Source organism: Xenia sp. Carnegie-2017, unplaced genomic scaffold (genome assembly GCF_021976095.1).
Source record: "Xenia sp. Carnegie-2017 unplaced genomic scaffold, XeniaSp_v1 HiC_scaffold_25, whole genome shotgun sequence".
NCBI lineage: Eukaryota > Metazoa > Cnidaria > Anthozoa > Malacalcyonacea > Xeniidae > Xenia > Xenia sp. Carnegie-2017.
Genome location: NW_025813488.1, coordinates 413,943 through 429,101, shown reverse-complemented (window position 1 = coordinate 429,101; position 15,159 = coordinate 413,943). Strand labels below are relative to the sequence as shown.

Sequence of the window (15,159 nt, the reverse complement as noted above, 5' to 3'; positions counted from 1 at the left end):
ATCTAGGGGGTGGCCTCACCGCTTCCTCCGGGCTGCTCCCGAGGAGCTGCAACGGCAAGTTGGGCTTGCGAGGGAGGGAGTAGATGCCCACCACCGCATGTTGGACTGGGTCCTCGAGGGGAACCCTCTCGACGAGTACTAACGGGTGCTACCCCGACGGCCGGCCGCGCGGGCGCTGGTGGTAGGCCGCCCGTCTTTGGCTCCTGGGTTTGGCCTTTGCTATCCGGTGCGATTTTGGTAAGTACTGTATGCTAGCATAATTACAAGAACCACGTACGCGAGCTAGGGCTGAGGTGCTTAGATTTGCGTATACTAGGTCTAAGGGTGTGAGGTGCGCCAGAAACGACGCTCTTTATACAACTGTTGGAGCATTTGCATTTAATCAAAGGTTATTGGCCTGTGAGTTATACAACTGTCATATAGTGGATAGCATCACCGAGTAACTGAAGTCTAAGAAAATTGATTCCATAGTTGTACCTGGTGGGTGCATAAAGTACATCCAGGAACCGTATGTCAGTTGGAATAAGCCGTTAATGGCTTCTTGCACTGAAAAATACGATGAATAACTGGCAGCAGCTGGAATTTACGAAGCAACTGCTGCTGGGAATTTGAAAGCTCACCCACTGAGAGATATTCTGCAATGGATTTTGGAGGCATGGACCAACAGACGTTATCAAAAATTCTTTCCAAAGTTACTCTATGAACCTTCCCGTAGATAGTTTAAAGGACGAGAAATGCTTCGTACACAGTTAGAAATCTTGAGGGAAACTGAAATAGGCAATTCTTTTGAATGCACAGACTTCATTATAGAAGACGCATACCCTCACGCGATGGTGCTTGTAGACACAGATCAAGAGGGTCAGTGACATTGAAATAGATGAAGAATACTGGAGCAGTGGGCAATAACTTTATTCTATAGATCTGGGAGCCTTTTGAAACAGTTCTGTTTGCCCTAAAAATATTTAAAAAATATGAAAAACTTAATGTTATAGAAAAAAGTCGCAGACAGAAATTGAATATAGCACTTGAATGGAACATTTCTCAATTATGTCTCTTTTCCACAAACTCCGCCACAGAAAAAAATGCCTCCCTCGTACATAAGCATCGCACGTGAAGGGGGAAAATTCAATGGCACCGCGGCGCTTGTTCGAACAAAACGGTTATCGTCATTGTTTGGCATTCACATGTTAAAATGATAATTTATGCAAATTTTGTATTACAGTGGCTGAACTATTGCATTAGTCAATGGTCGAAATCTGTCCTCTTGTCCCCCGAAATCTTGTGACATCGAAATCAATATCGACGATCATATAATGCATACGTTTAATATACATGAAACTAAATCTTAATTAAAAATTGCATCAAATGTCCTCAACATTGTAAATGATGTTACACTAGTGAAATATCCCGAACAAATTCACCTCTTAATGAGCTGAATAATGAATGATGATTGGCTGCAAAAATGTGTCGGTGTCGTTCTCAGTTCGAGACGATTGCAACTTATGTTGTTTGCCATTTGGCGTTTATCGATATAAGTAAACCCCACCGTATTTATAAGACAAAATAGAGAAATACATTGATAATGCATCGGCCTATCGAGTATGACGGATTGAACTTCAAGTACATCGAGCAAACAAGCCAAAAGCAGGTAATATTAATTTATATATTTAATCGACTGACAATTTATTTTGTCTGCTTTATTGTAACATCTTCGAACTTGTAACTCACACCCCTTTTTCTTGTGCCCGCCCACTGTCCGTCGACGTCAAGGAAACTTCGAAGTCTCCCTTGGTTTTATTAGCAGCAACGTGTAGTAAAATTGGAAACGAACACCAGCAGTTATTGAACGTTTCAAATGAGGCCTTCGTGGGCCAAACGGCCGGCTCACAGTGCGTCGTGTCTTGTTTTCAAGAGACAAATCATTTCGACCAGACATCGGAGTCGTATGTTGTTTTGCCATCCACCGAAGCGAATACGAATTTTTTGACACATGGAAACGAACAATCTATGAAAGCTGACCTTCGTGATCAGCACGAAGCGAGAGAAATTTACGGCGCGAAAGGAAGTGATGAACTACATTCCAATTTGATATTCTCACAGCTAGATAATGTTCAGGCTTCGCGCATGGATGCCGCTCAAATTCAACCTGAACAACAATGGACAGTAAATTCTCCTTTTACATCTTCTCCTTTAAATCCAATATGTTCTTATGTAACTGCTCGTCCTCCTATTCAGTGGAAAGAGAAATTGGGGACATGGCCGCCATCCAGTGGCAAAGTGATGAAAAATCAACCTAGTCGACATCGTGATAGATCATCAAATGAGCAGATGAACAGTGCTGTAATATCTAGTGGTAACCAAATGTCTATGTCCATGCCAAATGGACTACAAACAATTATTACACCAAGCAATGACACTCCTATATCCTTAAATGCAACACCTTTAAATAACACAAACCTGGAATGGGTCACAACAACAAAAGCTATTACTTTGCATAACACTTCAAAAGATGTGAATTTTACAGATAATCAAACAGATACAAGTGGAGTCATGAATGGCAGCACTCCCAAGCAACTAAAAGAGTGACGTGTAGCTTGCACATGTCCTAATTGTAGAGATGGTGGGGAGATTGGTGAATGGTAAGAAAATTCATATTTGCAATATCCCAGGCTGTGGTAAAGTGTATGGAAAGACTTAGCATCTTGAGCTCATTTACGGTGGCATTCTGGTGAGAAACCTTTTGTTTGTAAATGGCTTTATTGTGGGAAGTGTTTCACAAGGTCTGATGAGCTCCAACGACACATTCGAACACATACTGGTGAGAAAAAATTTGTATGTGAAATATGCAACAAAAGGTTCATGAGAAGTGACCATCTTTCAAAGCATATAAAAACACATGGAAATAATTCAAGGAAAAATGCTGCACAATCAAAGAAAACCTTGCAAGTTCAGGCTTCCTCAACCAGTGCGTCTACCCAAACAATGGCCACAAATTTTCCTGAAGCAGGTACAGCCCTCCATTATTTACATGGCTCAGAAATTCTTTCAAAACTATCAAATGATAAAATAGTCAGTAATATTACATCACCAGCTTCAAGCAAGGTTGCTGTGCTTGTAACTCAACAACCTGTCAGTAGCAAATCACATCATCAAGGAAATATGCAACTGAAACATGTACATCAACTACAAGTGCAAAGAGATTTCACAGACCCATCTTCTAATTCTGATCAACCCGAGGCACAGGCTCAAATTATTACATTAGATGATGGAACTGTCCTTGAAATACATTGTACTCCAAATGAACCTCCTGATGTTAGCACACATTGATGCTGAATGTGATGTGATATCAAGTGAAATTGATCATAATTCTGCTATTGCAAATTGATCTTGATGAAACTAATATTATCAAAATATTGTTAGCTCCTAATTGACAAAATGGAATATTCACAATATGTCTAACTATAAAGTTTGCTTTTTCATATGTTATTTGTACTTTTAATGCCTAACCAAAAATAAGATTGTTCATTCAAAGTTGTCACCTGTGAACAATCTTGTTTTTGTTTATGAATTCTCATTATTTGCATGAATACCTGCAATTTGACACATTCAAATTTGTGTGACAGGAAAATTTTTAAGAAATCAAGTTTTTTATGGAATTTACATATTTACCATATTGAGTAACAGTAATGGAAAGTGCAATTATATCCAATCATGGATAGAGAGTGCTGATTTATGAAAAGCCATTATGGATTTTTAAAAACCTGCATGGATTTTAAACAACACAATAATGGAGTTTAGGGAAAAACAAATTCAGCATATGGGTGTTAAAATATTTGTTTTGACTCTTAGTTGAAACGAATGGTCACAGGGATAGAAACTCAGTAAGTGGTCAAAGTGCTAAATGTCCTGCAATGTGTCAATATCGGTTCTAAACATTATGCACAATCGATTCCTATTCCATCATATCTTACATGGAAGCTGGAATTTTATGGTAGTAATAGCTATCAAATATTTCTTGCACAAAATCAAACATAAAATTGTGTTATTTTATTTAAATCTTGATCTGAATAGATCAACTATTAAAAAGTACCAATCAAATATTGCGTTGGTCAGTATAGTCCTTTTCTTCAAGAAGATAAATCTGTTATCACATGATAACAGCTATAAAATAAAAAACTCCACTGTATAATGCAAATACAAAAAAAATAGTAAATTCTGATAGTAATAAATTGTCGCTACACTACTGTGAAGGTACCACAGGATTCATGCTGACATTCATCATGACATAAATCCTCACATTCACCACAGGATTCACCCAGTGAGCTCCGAACACAAACGAGCTACAAATGAACAAGATATAACTAATCACATTGCCCAACATCTCCTAATCACAAAGCACAACATTGACTGGGACTCGGCAAAATGCATAACTTACAGTACTGACTATAGTCAACGGCTTACATTAGAAAGTTGGTATACCAACTTGGAACAAAGCCTTGTATAATTCATCGATATATAGTTGCATTATATGAAGCGTTCATCCTTATTTAAAGACGAAATAAAAGTTACATCGTCGAAAATATCGCTAACCTATTTATGTAAAATACAAAAGTCACAAGCGTGTTGAATTATCGGTTGAATGAAATATGTACGTGTCAGAAAATTGTTTTAAAAGAGTTTTTGAGGATAAAGTATTCACAGCAAAAATGGTTTTCGGTGCATGATCTTTTGGACTTCACTTTTCTTAACAAGCACAGTCACGTGACATGCAATGTAATAAAAGGCGTCTTGTAAATGCAGAATAGTTTAGATAGTTATTGGACCCACATGTGTGCATTGCTTAACTTTGTCTTTGTTAATGCTATTGCACTATTTTGGAGGATAAGTTCCATAAAATTTGCGTGTATCTATACCATAGGCAACATATGCCTCACTTGCACTAACTGGTGTAGTAATTCAATTTTTATATAATGCATTTAAGTGGCTTTATGCCAATAAATATCTTGATAACGTATACTCTATCGGGAATGATTTATGCAAATAGTTTCGATTTGGGTAATGCATTTCCATAAATCTGGGAATGACAGGAATCATATTTTTATACTTCATTTTAATATGAAATGTCTAAATGTCCAAGAAATGTTGTTTCTTGGCATATTATTACATATTTTGCTATTTATGTCCTATCAATTTTAGTCAATTCATCTTTTGTGCGTAAAGTCAGTGAACATTGATTATGGACACATTGTATTGTAGCACATTTATCAACTGCGTTAACTAGTTCTTTTCTTTGTTCTTTTGGTGGCGCTGCCAGCATTCCTGTTGGAGAAAAGTGAGGGAGGACCCCAGAAACCTCACACCTTTTTTCCAGAATATGACACGGATGTTCCTTTTACTGTACCTTGTCCGTCGTTCGAAAAGTCTGGGACAACTTTGTGACGTCATGCAAGGGATTTCTCAGTACAAAATATATATACCAACTACCTTGGATGACATCAGAATTTGGCTAGACCCAGACCTCATGCCACAACGGACAAGGTCTATTGAAAGCCAACTTTAAGCCTCCGTGACAAGAAGACAATTTTACCAAATTGAAAAATTTTTACACTGATACGTTAGATATTACACCAAGTTTGATATCGCTATTAAAAATTTTTGCTGATAGGGGCACTTTAATATAGAAACACATTTCACTGGAAATTTGCACTTTAGCGTTTGTTATAAGTTTTAACACATTCGTGAAATACTCTTCGAAAGGTTTCTGTTGTAGCATCTTAAGCTTGGTTCTCATATATAGTCGTCCGCGTCGTTTCAGTCGTGCCAAAATTTCACAGACGACCCGTGCGACTATATGAGAACATTTCAAAGGCGATCGGAATGAACTCAAATGACTCACACGACTGAAAGGACCAGGGCCGCATGGATAGCACTTTGCTCTTTCGGGACAACCGAAACGACGTTGAGAAATGCAAGCAATCTTTTTATTGTGCAAAACGATTTGAAAAAGGAAATAACTAGCCAAAAGACTTTGTCTTTGATAAACAGCAGCTGCCATTTTTAAATGTTTCGCGAAAAAATTAATTATAAGCAGTCTCTCAGCAGCACTAGTACGAATATTTGAGAAGTACATAGCTTGAGTCGTTCCAGTCGTTTTGAAAAACAGCGAAACAACTCGGAACGACTCGGGTGACTCAAGTGACTTAATGAGAATCAGGCTTAAAGCAACAATGTGCTTTGCTAAGAAGCACAACTCATATAAATAAGAGACTTCATATGTGAAGTCTTCAAAACACTCATCTATAAGGCGAATGAATATTTCGTTCGCGCTATGTCATGGAATAAATTGACTTCTTAAAGGATGAGTCAAACGTATATGTTAACATTTATGAAATATCGTTCATATTAATTTTTAGCAACGGAAATTTTCATAAATGAAGCGGCATGCATGACAATCAAATTATTGCACAAAGTTTTGGGTTTATAATTTGTCTAAATAGAACTAAGGAAATCAGATGAAGACAGAATACGAGATGAAGTCATGAATACAGCAGAATTAGCTGCTGTGAAAGCGTTCAGCTTCAACTCTTGGAACGTTTCATTAAAACAGTTTTATCAGGTATGCGAGCTACACACGATGATTTTTTGCTCGTGACAAAGTCATCAAAGATGTTTAATACTTTGCTTGTTGTTCAGAAAAATGCAAGAAAATTTTTTGATCGAACAGATTTTCGCGACAAGTTCATTAAATTGAACTTTGTAACCTTGTATGGGCCGTTACACACGGAGGATGGCACAATATCGACAGTAGTTGAACGTTGTGTTAACGCATGGCACGAAGTTTTCTATTTATTGGCCATACTCCGAAACTTTTCGACAAAATATATTAACTTGCTGTAAATTTATTAATTTTGACAAACCACACGAAACTTAGTAGAGTCTTCGAATGTGCTAATGCAGTGAAAATTTTTCAATATAATGTGTTCCACCAAAGTTTATCGTGTCTTTCTAATGGGAAAATAAAGAAAATGCAGCTTGCCGAATGCTTTTAAATTGAAAATGATCGCAAGAAGGGGTTTGTGCAAATGTTTTGGACAACATGAGAATTTAAGCCAGCTGCAAGCCGCGTAATTGACAATTGAACTTTGTTGCCCTTTCAGAACCGTAACACTTGGTGAATGGCACTAAAATTTTGTTAAATTGCGTGATGTTTCCAAGTTAATTATTACTACAGATATAAATGCAAAGATCAGCCCCATGTATGAATTACTGAGGAGTGAAAATAAATTAAAAATGGGAACTACAAAATCGTTTTACAAATCAGAAGTTGCTACATGAGAGTTTGAGATTTGTAACAATGAGCATTGGTCATGCTGCTCACGTGCTCAGTAAAGTATGCCAGACAAGAAATCAATTGGAATAAATCGATCCGCATTCAGAACATCTCCTCATATTGCAGTTGCGAAAGCCAAAGGAAGCAGTGCGTCATTTTGGAGAAAATCTACATTACAGAGAAATTAAAATGTCCGAGAAGAATGTTGTTCGTATTCCCATGAAATGGGGAAGAATAGAAAGGAAATTCTAACACAGAATACTATTCCCGAACTTGTAGACACAAACCGTCTCATCAGTTGGGTAAAAGAATGCAACCTGGCAGACGAGGCTCTCGTCACAAAATACATGAACGTGATAAGACCGTACCATTTTTCTAGACTCGTGTTTCCAATTTTGCCGGACAAGGATGTTTGTCGGGAGGCATTTGCTGTCTTCATAGAATTTCTTATTGTACTTTATTTATGTGATGATGAACTCGAGGCAAAGTGTAATCTGAATGAGTTAGAGATAGTTTGCAGCGCCTATGATTTCTTAGATGAAAAATTAAAACAATGTTTCCCTAGAATTCCTTCTGTTGAAGAGCTCAGATCGTTTCTGCCGCATGTGAAGAAAGAAAGACTTCTTGCCCTTGTAGTAAGTTTGATAGACAGCGTCAGTCGCGTCGTTTCTCCACTGCTTAAATACAGTGTTTTTCCACAAGAGAGCGTGTTTGACTTTCGCTGTCGCTTCGCTCACTCCTTGGGCTACAACTTGAAAGGGGTTCTGCACGAGAAAAAAATGTTAGGCGGCGTGTCGGAAAACAAGTTATTATGGCGAAGAATATTTGAAGGAGCACCTATCACTTTTCTTATGTACCTTGAGATCTCGTCGCTCTCCGTAACAGGAACCAACAAGCATATTCCTATTGCTACAGAAATGTACATCCTGTCGTCTTTGTGCTGCATGGTGACCAACGACGTCTATTCTTATCATCGCGAATGTAATGAAGGCCTGAAAGTTGACAATATCATAAGTCTTTGGCTTCACAATAAGCAAATAGCAAGCGTGGCAGAGGGGGTAAGTAGAATTTCTAGAATTCTTAACTCAGCTGTCAAATACATGTTGGCCAAAGTAAAAAGCATGAAATCAGAGTATCCAAACAACTTCAACGTGCAGACCCTAACTGAGTTTATCGCTTTATCGTCTGTTGGGTGGTTATACATGCACGACCAAGGTGTTCCGAGGTATAGCGACTCACCATGGAGATTAAACTTGGTTGACATCGAAGAAAGCGACATTACCTCTTGGCTGGCTGAAAAAGATCCGTATGCTGATGGCGTAATCGATCAGTTCAAATATTCCAATCTGGATGCAAAGAAATTCATCGATTCTTTATGCGAGAAAACTTCAGTCAGTGAAGAGCAATGGAATGATTGAGCAATAACATTTCAAATGTGTAGATTCTCTAGAATGCTGAATTTTAACTTACTTTCTTATACAGCATTTTCATTTATGTAATTGAAAATATTAATTCATTTTTGTCATTTCAGTAATCTGTACTTTTTCATTTTCAGTCAAATTGCTTTGATTGAACCAATTTTGGAACATGAAAAAAGGAGACTTATATTTCTTATTGTTGAACTGATGATTTGTGCCGTATCATTCAGTTTTTCAAAACAACAGCAAATTTCAAACTATTATTAATGCCTTATTGATATATACGAACAATATAATACGATAACTTTAAAGAAAATGTGATAGATTTTTTCTTAACTTTTTATGCAGATAAATTTTCTGACGTATATATTTTTATTCGTTTGTTTTCTTATTTGATCTGCTTTGCACCAGACCTTATAAATACAAATACATTTAGCTTCCATTTTCATTTAAGCTCCACCATCTAATAAGCTCCCCTCGAAAGGTGGTAAAATATAAAATCTCACCCTAACCTCTCTGTAATGTATGTGTGTATTTGGGATTCGGCAAGCAATTCTTTGATGAAAATCATAATTCATAACAGCGAGTCAATTGTGGTTGTCAGTTATCTGCTCCTACGAGGATGCATTTATAACTATCGACGAAAGAGCTATATGTCGGCTACACATGTATGAATGCAGATGTGCGTCGTTTTCTTACCAGCGTCAACTTTGTTTGATCAATTAAACTCTTTAGTCTATACAAAAAAGTATATCATAGTTCATCTCCACGGTTCACGAGAGAGAAGTTATCTTATTTGTTATCATTGCAATTTTGCTTCTTTTCATGCAATGGGCAATGGCTTTTTTCGCCACAATTGTAGGATTTTTACTTGTTTCTTTAAAAAAGTAAATATTAAATCTCTGGATATTTACGGATTTTCTGTAATTGACTTTCATATTAAATTTCAAAAAGACTCAAGTCTGCATAGGTTTGGTAAATGAAAACAAACAATATTGTATAGAAATTACTTTAAGAAACCTTTTTGTGATGTTTTGAAGTGCAACTGCATCAAATACTTGTAAAGTTGTAGCACATTTTGATTTTGTTGTATTGATATATGAATTGGGCAAAATGCAAATAATCATCAAAACACTTACGCTTCCAATGGTGTTTATATTTCAATTGTAGTTTTAATACTTCTACCCTTCTTTTTCACTTTGTTTTGTTTTCCTATATTTGCAAAATAAGCGCACAATTTGAATGATTAACATAGTTTTCACCTCAATAATAAATTTCATAAGCAGTTGGTACTGCATTTTGTTCTCTGAATATCCACATCTGGTGTTTTGTTCATACAAAAATGATGAAGTGCAATGAGATATGTTATAGCAAGGCAATAAAACCAAATGAATTAAATACCTTCAGTGTACTTTTATGCTAGAAGCTTAAAAGCTTTTTAGAAATTATTTGATTACCACGATTGCGAGTAAAGGAAATATCAAAACTATTTATTTTCCTAACATAAACACTTTTTTAAAATTTTATCTTTCATACTGCCAACTTCTGTGGTTTGCGGATGCTGAGATAGCGGCAGAAAAGGGAACAAATTTTTGACTCCGGTAAGTAGCACAGTATTAGTTTTACTATTTTGTTTTTAACACGATACTTGAAGAGTGTTTCTACAACTAAGTTTTAATTTAAAGTTATTTTTGTCCAGTCTTGTTTGTTCTTCACTTAATCGCTCGCCAGACGTGGCGAAGCTGTCAATTTTTATCGAGTTTTGCATCCATCCTGTATCATGATCAAGGCATCAAGCTAAACTCTCCTGATTTGAATTGAGTTTACCTCCCAAAATGGGGCATAATTTGTTCATGTTTTTTGAAAAGATGAAGGAAAGTTTACAACAGAGTTGTGCTGAAATTGAATACAGTGCCACGCAAAATTAATGAGAACTATGGTACATGTTGTATGATAAAAATAACTATTAAACTATTTGCCTGCTCAATTTGACTGACTGTATAGTGTAGACAATTATAATGTGATTGGAAAGTTGGATTTATGCAAACAGTTTTAAAGTACTACTTAGCGTTTCTGTAAATGAAGTGAAAATCCGATTCTATGTGATTCAGCGATTGGAAAACATCTTTTGAGCAACACTCGCTGTGCCAATGCTTATTCTGATGAAAACTTTAGAATTATTAAAAAATGTCGCTCGTTATTCCAGCTACTCGTCATGGAGTCGGTATTAATTAAATTGACTAATCCTCTCCTTTGCCGACAAAGGATTACGTGTTTAATCTGTATCTGTTTTAAGTGTCATCTCTAAAAATAGGGATGACATTGACCTTTCTAACGTTATAAATATAGCATGGTTTGGAGGTTCTCATTTAGCAGACGTTGACACCTGATGAGTAGTCTGCCGAAATGCATAGTGTCTCTTTCTAACTGTAAATAACGGTTCCTTTGAATTGTTTAGTTATTATTTTGGTTAAAACAGTTCTCTTAAGAACTATTACATTGTTATTATCACCATTCACCATGGTATTTGCTATTTTGAAATCTATCTGTAAATGAAGTATTTATTGTTATAGTAAACAGGTTACTACTTCAAAACCAAGATAAAAGTAGTGTGTTGAACAATGTGCTAAGATTTGTTTCTACCTTGAAATTTTTGTTCAACAGTAGCTTATGATTATATCATTAATATGCATGAAAAATTAAACACATTATTGTCTCATCTCATCAAATCCATACTTGGTATGATTCCAGGTGATCCACAAATTCACATCGGATGCATTGCTTACAATGAAGTTGAATGTAGAAGAAGCCAAAATACATGGCAAAGAAATTCTTTGTGTCTTATGAAGAATTAGTAGAAATCAATAAAAAGAATTCTTTAAACAAATTGTAAACAAATTTAAATTTGCTCATGGTCAAGCAACCTAGTCAAAGAAGCAAAGTCTGTATTCAACATGTGACCTTTCAATTAATTAGTTTCTTTGTACAAAATACTATTTTCGAGAAACGTGATTTGTAAGTCTTTCATTAATATTTTTTTACCAAGAGATAAAAGGAACTAATTCAAAGGCTTGATGTAAAATACAAAGATTTAACAAGTTGTTTATTATTTAATTCCCAAATGTTAGTTTGTACATATAAATAATTAGTATTGGTAGCTGTAAGTTGCTTAAGCAAAACAGAAGAGTAGTAGTGCTCGAAGGGGTTAGCATTTTTGAAAAATTATATCTTGTTCTTGACATATACTACACAATTCCAAAAAACAAGTAATGCCCATAATATCTATAGAACTTGATAAATTTCTTCACCTACACTGTCAAATAACTATTTTGCCTTCATGCAGCAATAGACAGTGTTTTTGTTAGAGAAACCAATGCACTTTAGTTTCCAAGTTTGTAGTTTCAATGGAAAATTAATGTAGTTCTGTTCAGGAATAGATCCAAGATTCTGCCAAGCTATTTACAAAATACAAATTACCAAGCAGCAGTATCATGGTGTTTTGAATTTTTCTTTTTGTAGCTCTTCTAGTTCAACATACTTTCTTTATGAGTTTTCAGTAGATTTATCAGGTAATGACAATACACTTATGATACTTATCCATGGTAACATTTTCAGTTGATTTATGTCGTAGGACTGAAGCAAACATTTTCTCGCTTCCTTAGGAGCATTTTTACACAGATTTATCCATTTGAGCGAGAAAAATCGTTGCACCAAACTGTTTACAAACAGTCAAACACACAAAAGCATGAAATAATGTATAAGTTTGACGAGATTGACAGGTCTACTAATGCCGTTTGATTTTTACTTTTAAATGGTTAAAATGTCATAACATAACTTAAATGTTACAGCCAAAATATGCGTTTCTCTACAGTCGATTTTCTTATTTTGATGTGTGCGTGTACTGTGTTTTTCACGTAATGCTGAAGCATTATTTTTACATGATGTTGTTGGTATCGTAATTGTTTTTTTTTCACTTGTTATCGTTCATATAAGCAGTATTCAAAATCAGGAGGGAGTGAATATTGAAAAAAAATTTTAAAGTGGAAGTTTTGACCACCACAATCCGCCATTACCGCCATGTTTTTGACCACGGGGTCCAGGCCCCTTTTCCCCTCCAGGTCTTATAGAGCTCAATGATTACGACGGACAGACACTGCCTTACTGCCTCACTCACTCGGACACTTTTTCAGTATAGCATAGTGGTTCGCCGCACATGCACAGCGGCTACCCACAATAACGGTATTAGTCCGTGATCTGTGCCTCAAAAATATGCTTTAAAAATGAGTTTCGTTGGACACCTCAAGGAAGGGCGCAAAATTTCAAAATATATAGAAAGTCACTTGCTGTTTGATATTCTTTTTATTGTCACTTCTAAAAAGCTGCAGTTTTTTAGTATTTTGCGGTTGAATTTCAAAATTCCTCGCTCCTTCAATTTTGAATGTCGCCATTTTTTTGGTGCGGAACTCTTTGTATCTAACTGCCGTTGTATGGCATTGGTGGTTCAGTGGTAGAAATCTCGCCTGCCACGCGGGAGGCCCGGGTTCGATTCCCGGCCAATGCATGCATCTCTTCTGGGTTGTGGGACTCATACGGACGCGCATTAAAAGTGCCGCAAATGTCCAAGCGATAATAAAGCTTCTGTCAGTCAAGTCAACCCCACCTACTCGTGGTGCAGCCTGTGTTTGGCTAACGGGGCTCTGGCGAGGGGTGAGTTTCCGGCGCCCTTAAATTAACTGGAACCCGCTGCCTTGCGGTTAGTGTTTGACTGCCCAAAGGCTAAGGGTGAGGTAACCCTGACAGAAACCTCCGGAGGATCAAACCCCGCAGTCACGACAAGGTTTGCCCAGCTATGGATTAAATAGTCCCCAGCCATGGGTAAATGGTTTTCGGCGTAACGGGAAAACGCCAGCAAAGGGCGCTCACGGATTAACTGTGTCGACGGCCTCTCCCTGCAACCGCGTAGCTTCACAGTCGTCGCGATCATTTGTGCCACTGAAGATGGAACCGCGTGGCCAAGCCAATAGAACATGGCCTGCACAACCATGCTCTTCTCACTGTGCATGCAGTCTGCAGTCAAAAGTCCATCAAAAGTCCATCAATACGGATGACTCATGACGGGAGCAGGCTTAGTAGGCTGGCAGCCTCTAGTGCGAAATTCGATTCCTGGCGGCTTGGATTCTAACAATCGCTGGATAGAATGAGAGATAATATCCTTCGGTATTTCACCAAGCGACGAGGATGCACTTTTGGGATGCGCACCTCCCCAATCCGGGAAGCTCCTAGAAAGGTGGAGTAAATCGCATCTCATCACTCGCCTGCTCAGCACACCGCGGCTGGGGGGTACTCACTCAAAGCGGTCGAAATAACAATGAAATTTGAAAGCTTGCGGCCTGGAACGTAAGAACCCTAAATGACAATCCAGGAAACATTCGTCCTGAGCGTTCTACCGCTCTTATAGCCCGTGAGCTACATCGTTATAATATTGACGTTGCTGCTCTAAGCGAGACAAGACTCCACGATTCGGGATCACTCACAGAGGCAGCGTGTGGATACACTTTCTACTGCAAAGGCAAACATTCTTCAGAGAAACACGAATCAGGAGTTGGCTTTGCTATCAAGTCCTCCATCCGATTATCTGAGCTTCCAGTTGGACATTCGGACCGCATCATGTCACTTCGTTTGCTGTTGAATAAGCAACGTTCGCTCCATCTCATCAGCGTGTATGCTCCTACTATGCAGCATTCTGACATCATGAAAGATGCATTTTATGAAGATTTGTCAGCCATCATTCGCACTATTCCAGCCCACGACAAATGTATCGTCCTTGGCGATTTCAACGCTAGAGTTGGCAATGATTTCCACACCTGGCCATCCGTTCTCGGTCACCATGGCATCGGCAATGTAAATAGCAATGGTAATCTTCTCTTAACAATGTGCGCTGAAAACAACCTGACCATCACCAACTCGTACTTCCAACTACCAAACAAATTAAAGACAACATGGAAGCACGCTCGCTCTGGTCACTGGCACCAAATTGACTACATCATTACAAAGTCAAAAGATATATCAGACTTCCATGTCAATAGAGTCATGCGAGGTGCTGATTGTTGGACGGACCATAGACTTCTAATTTCAAAGGTGTGTCTTAAGATCAGCAAACCTGCAGAAAAGCTCAGAAAATTCCGAAGAAATTCTGCGTCTCGAAACTCAAATTAGAAGAAGTCGCAACATCCCTCAGAACCTGCATCGACGAACAGCTACAGAATATCGCTGCTCCAGAGTGGGATAGTCTGAAGACGGTTCTTCTTAACTCAGCTGAGACTGTCCTTGGCTACAAAAGCATTCTCATAAGGACTGGTTTGATGAGAATGACGTAGAAATTGCCGAACTAATGAAAGCAAAATGAATGAA

At 37.5% G+C, this 15,159-nt stretch overlaps 2 protein-coding genes and 1 non-coding gene across 3 annotated transcripts; all 3 read left to right on the top strand.

The window, feature by feature from the left end:
- Window positions 1-1,466: 1,466 nt before the first annotated feature.
- LOC124453350 lies at window positions 1,467-4,098 on the top strand. Its single transcript, XM_047004159.1, has 2 exons — window positions 1,467-1,648; window positions 1,771-4,098. Exons 1-2 carry the CDS (start codon window positions 1,583-1,585, stop codon window positions 2,584-2,586), a joined length of 882 nt encoding a protein of 293 aa, XP_046860115.1. The 5' UTR covers window positions 1,467-1,582; the 3' UTR covers window positions 2,587-4,098.
- A 3,220-nt stretch (window positions 4,099-7,318) lies between these two features.
- Window positions 7,319-9,115, top strand: LOC124453421. The gene is made up of 2 exons (XM_047004242.1): window positions 7,319-8,388; window positions 8,886-9,115. Exons 1-2 carry the CDS (start codon window positions 7,555-7,557, stop codon window positions 8,901-8,903), a joined length of 852 nt encoding a protein of 283 aa, XP_046860198.1. The 5' UTR covers window positions 7,319-7,554; the 3' UTR covers window positions 8,904-9,115.
- A 4,123-nt stretch (window positions 9,116-13,238) lies between these two features.
- On the top strand, window positions 13,239-13,309 carry Trnag-gcc. Its single transcript has one exon. It is a non-coding gene; the product is annotated as a tRNA-Gly (tRNA).
- Window positions 13,310-15,159: the final 1,850 nt, after the last annotated feature.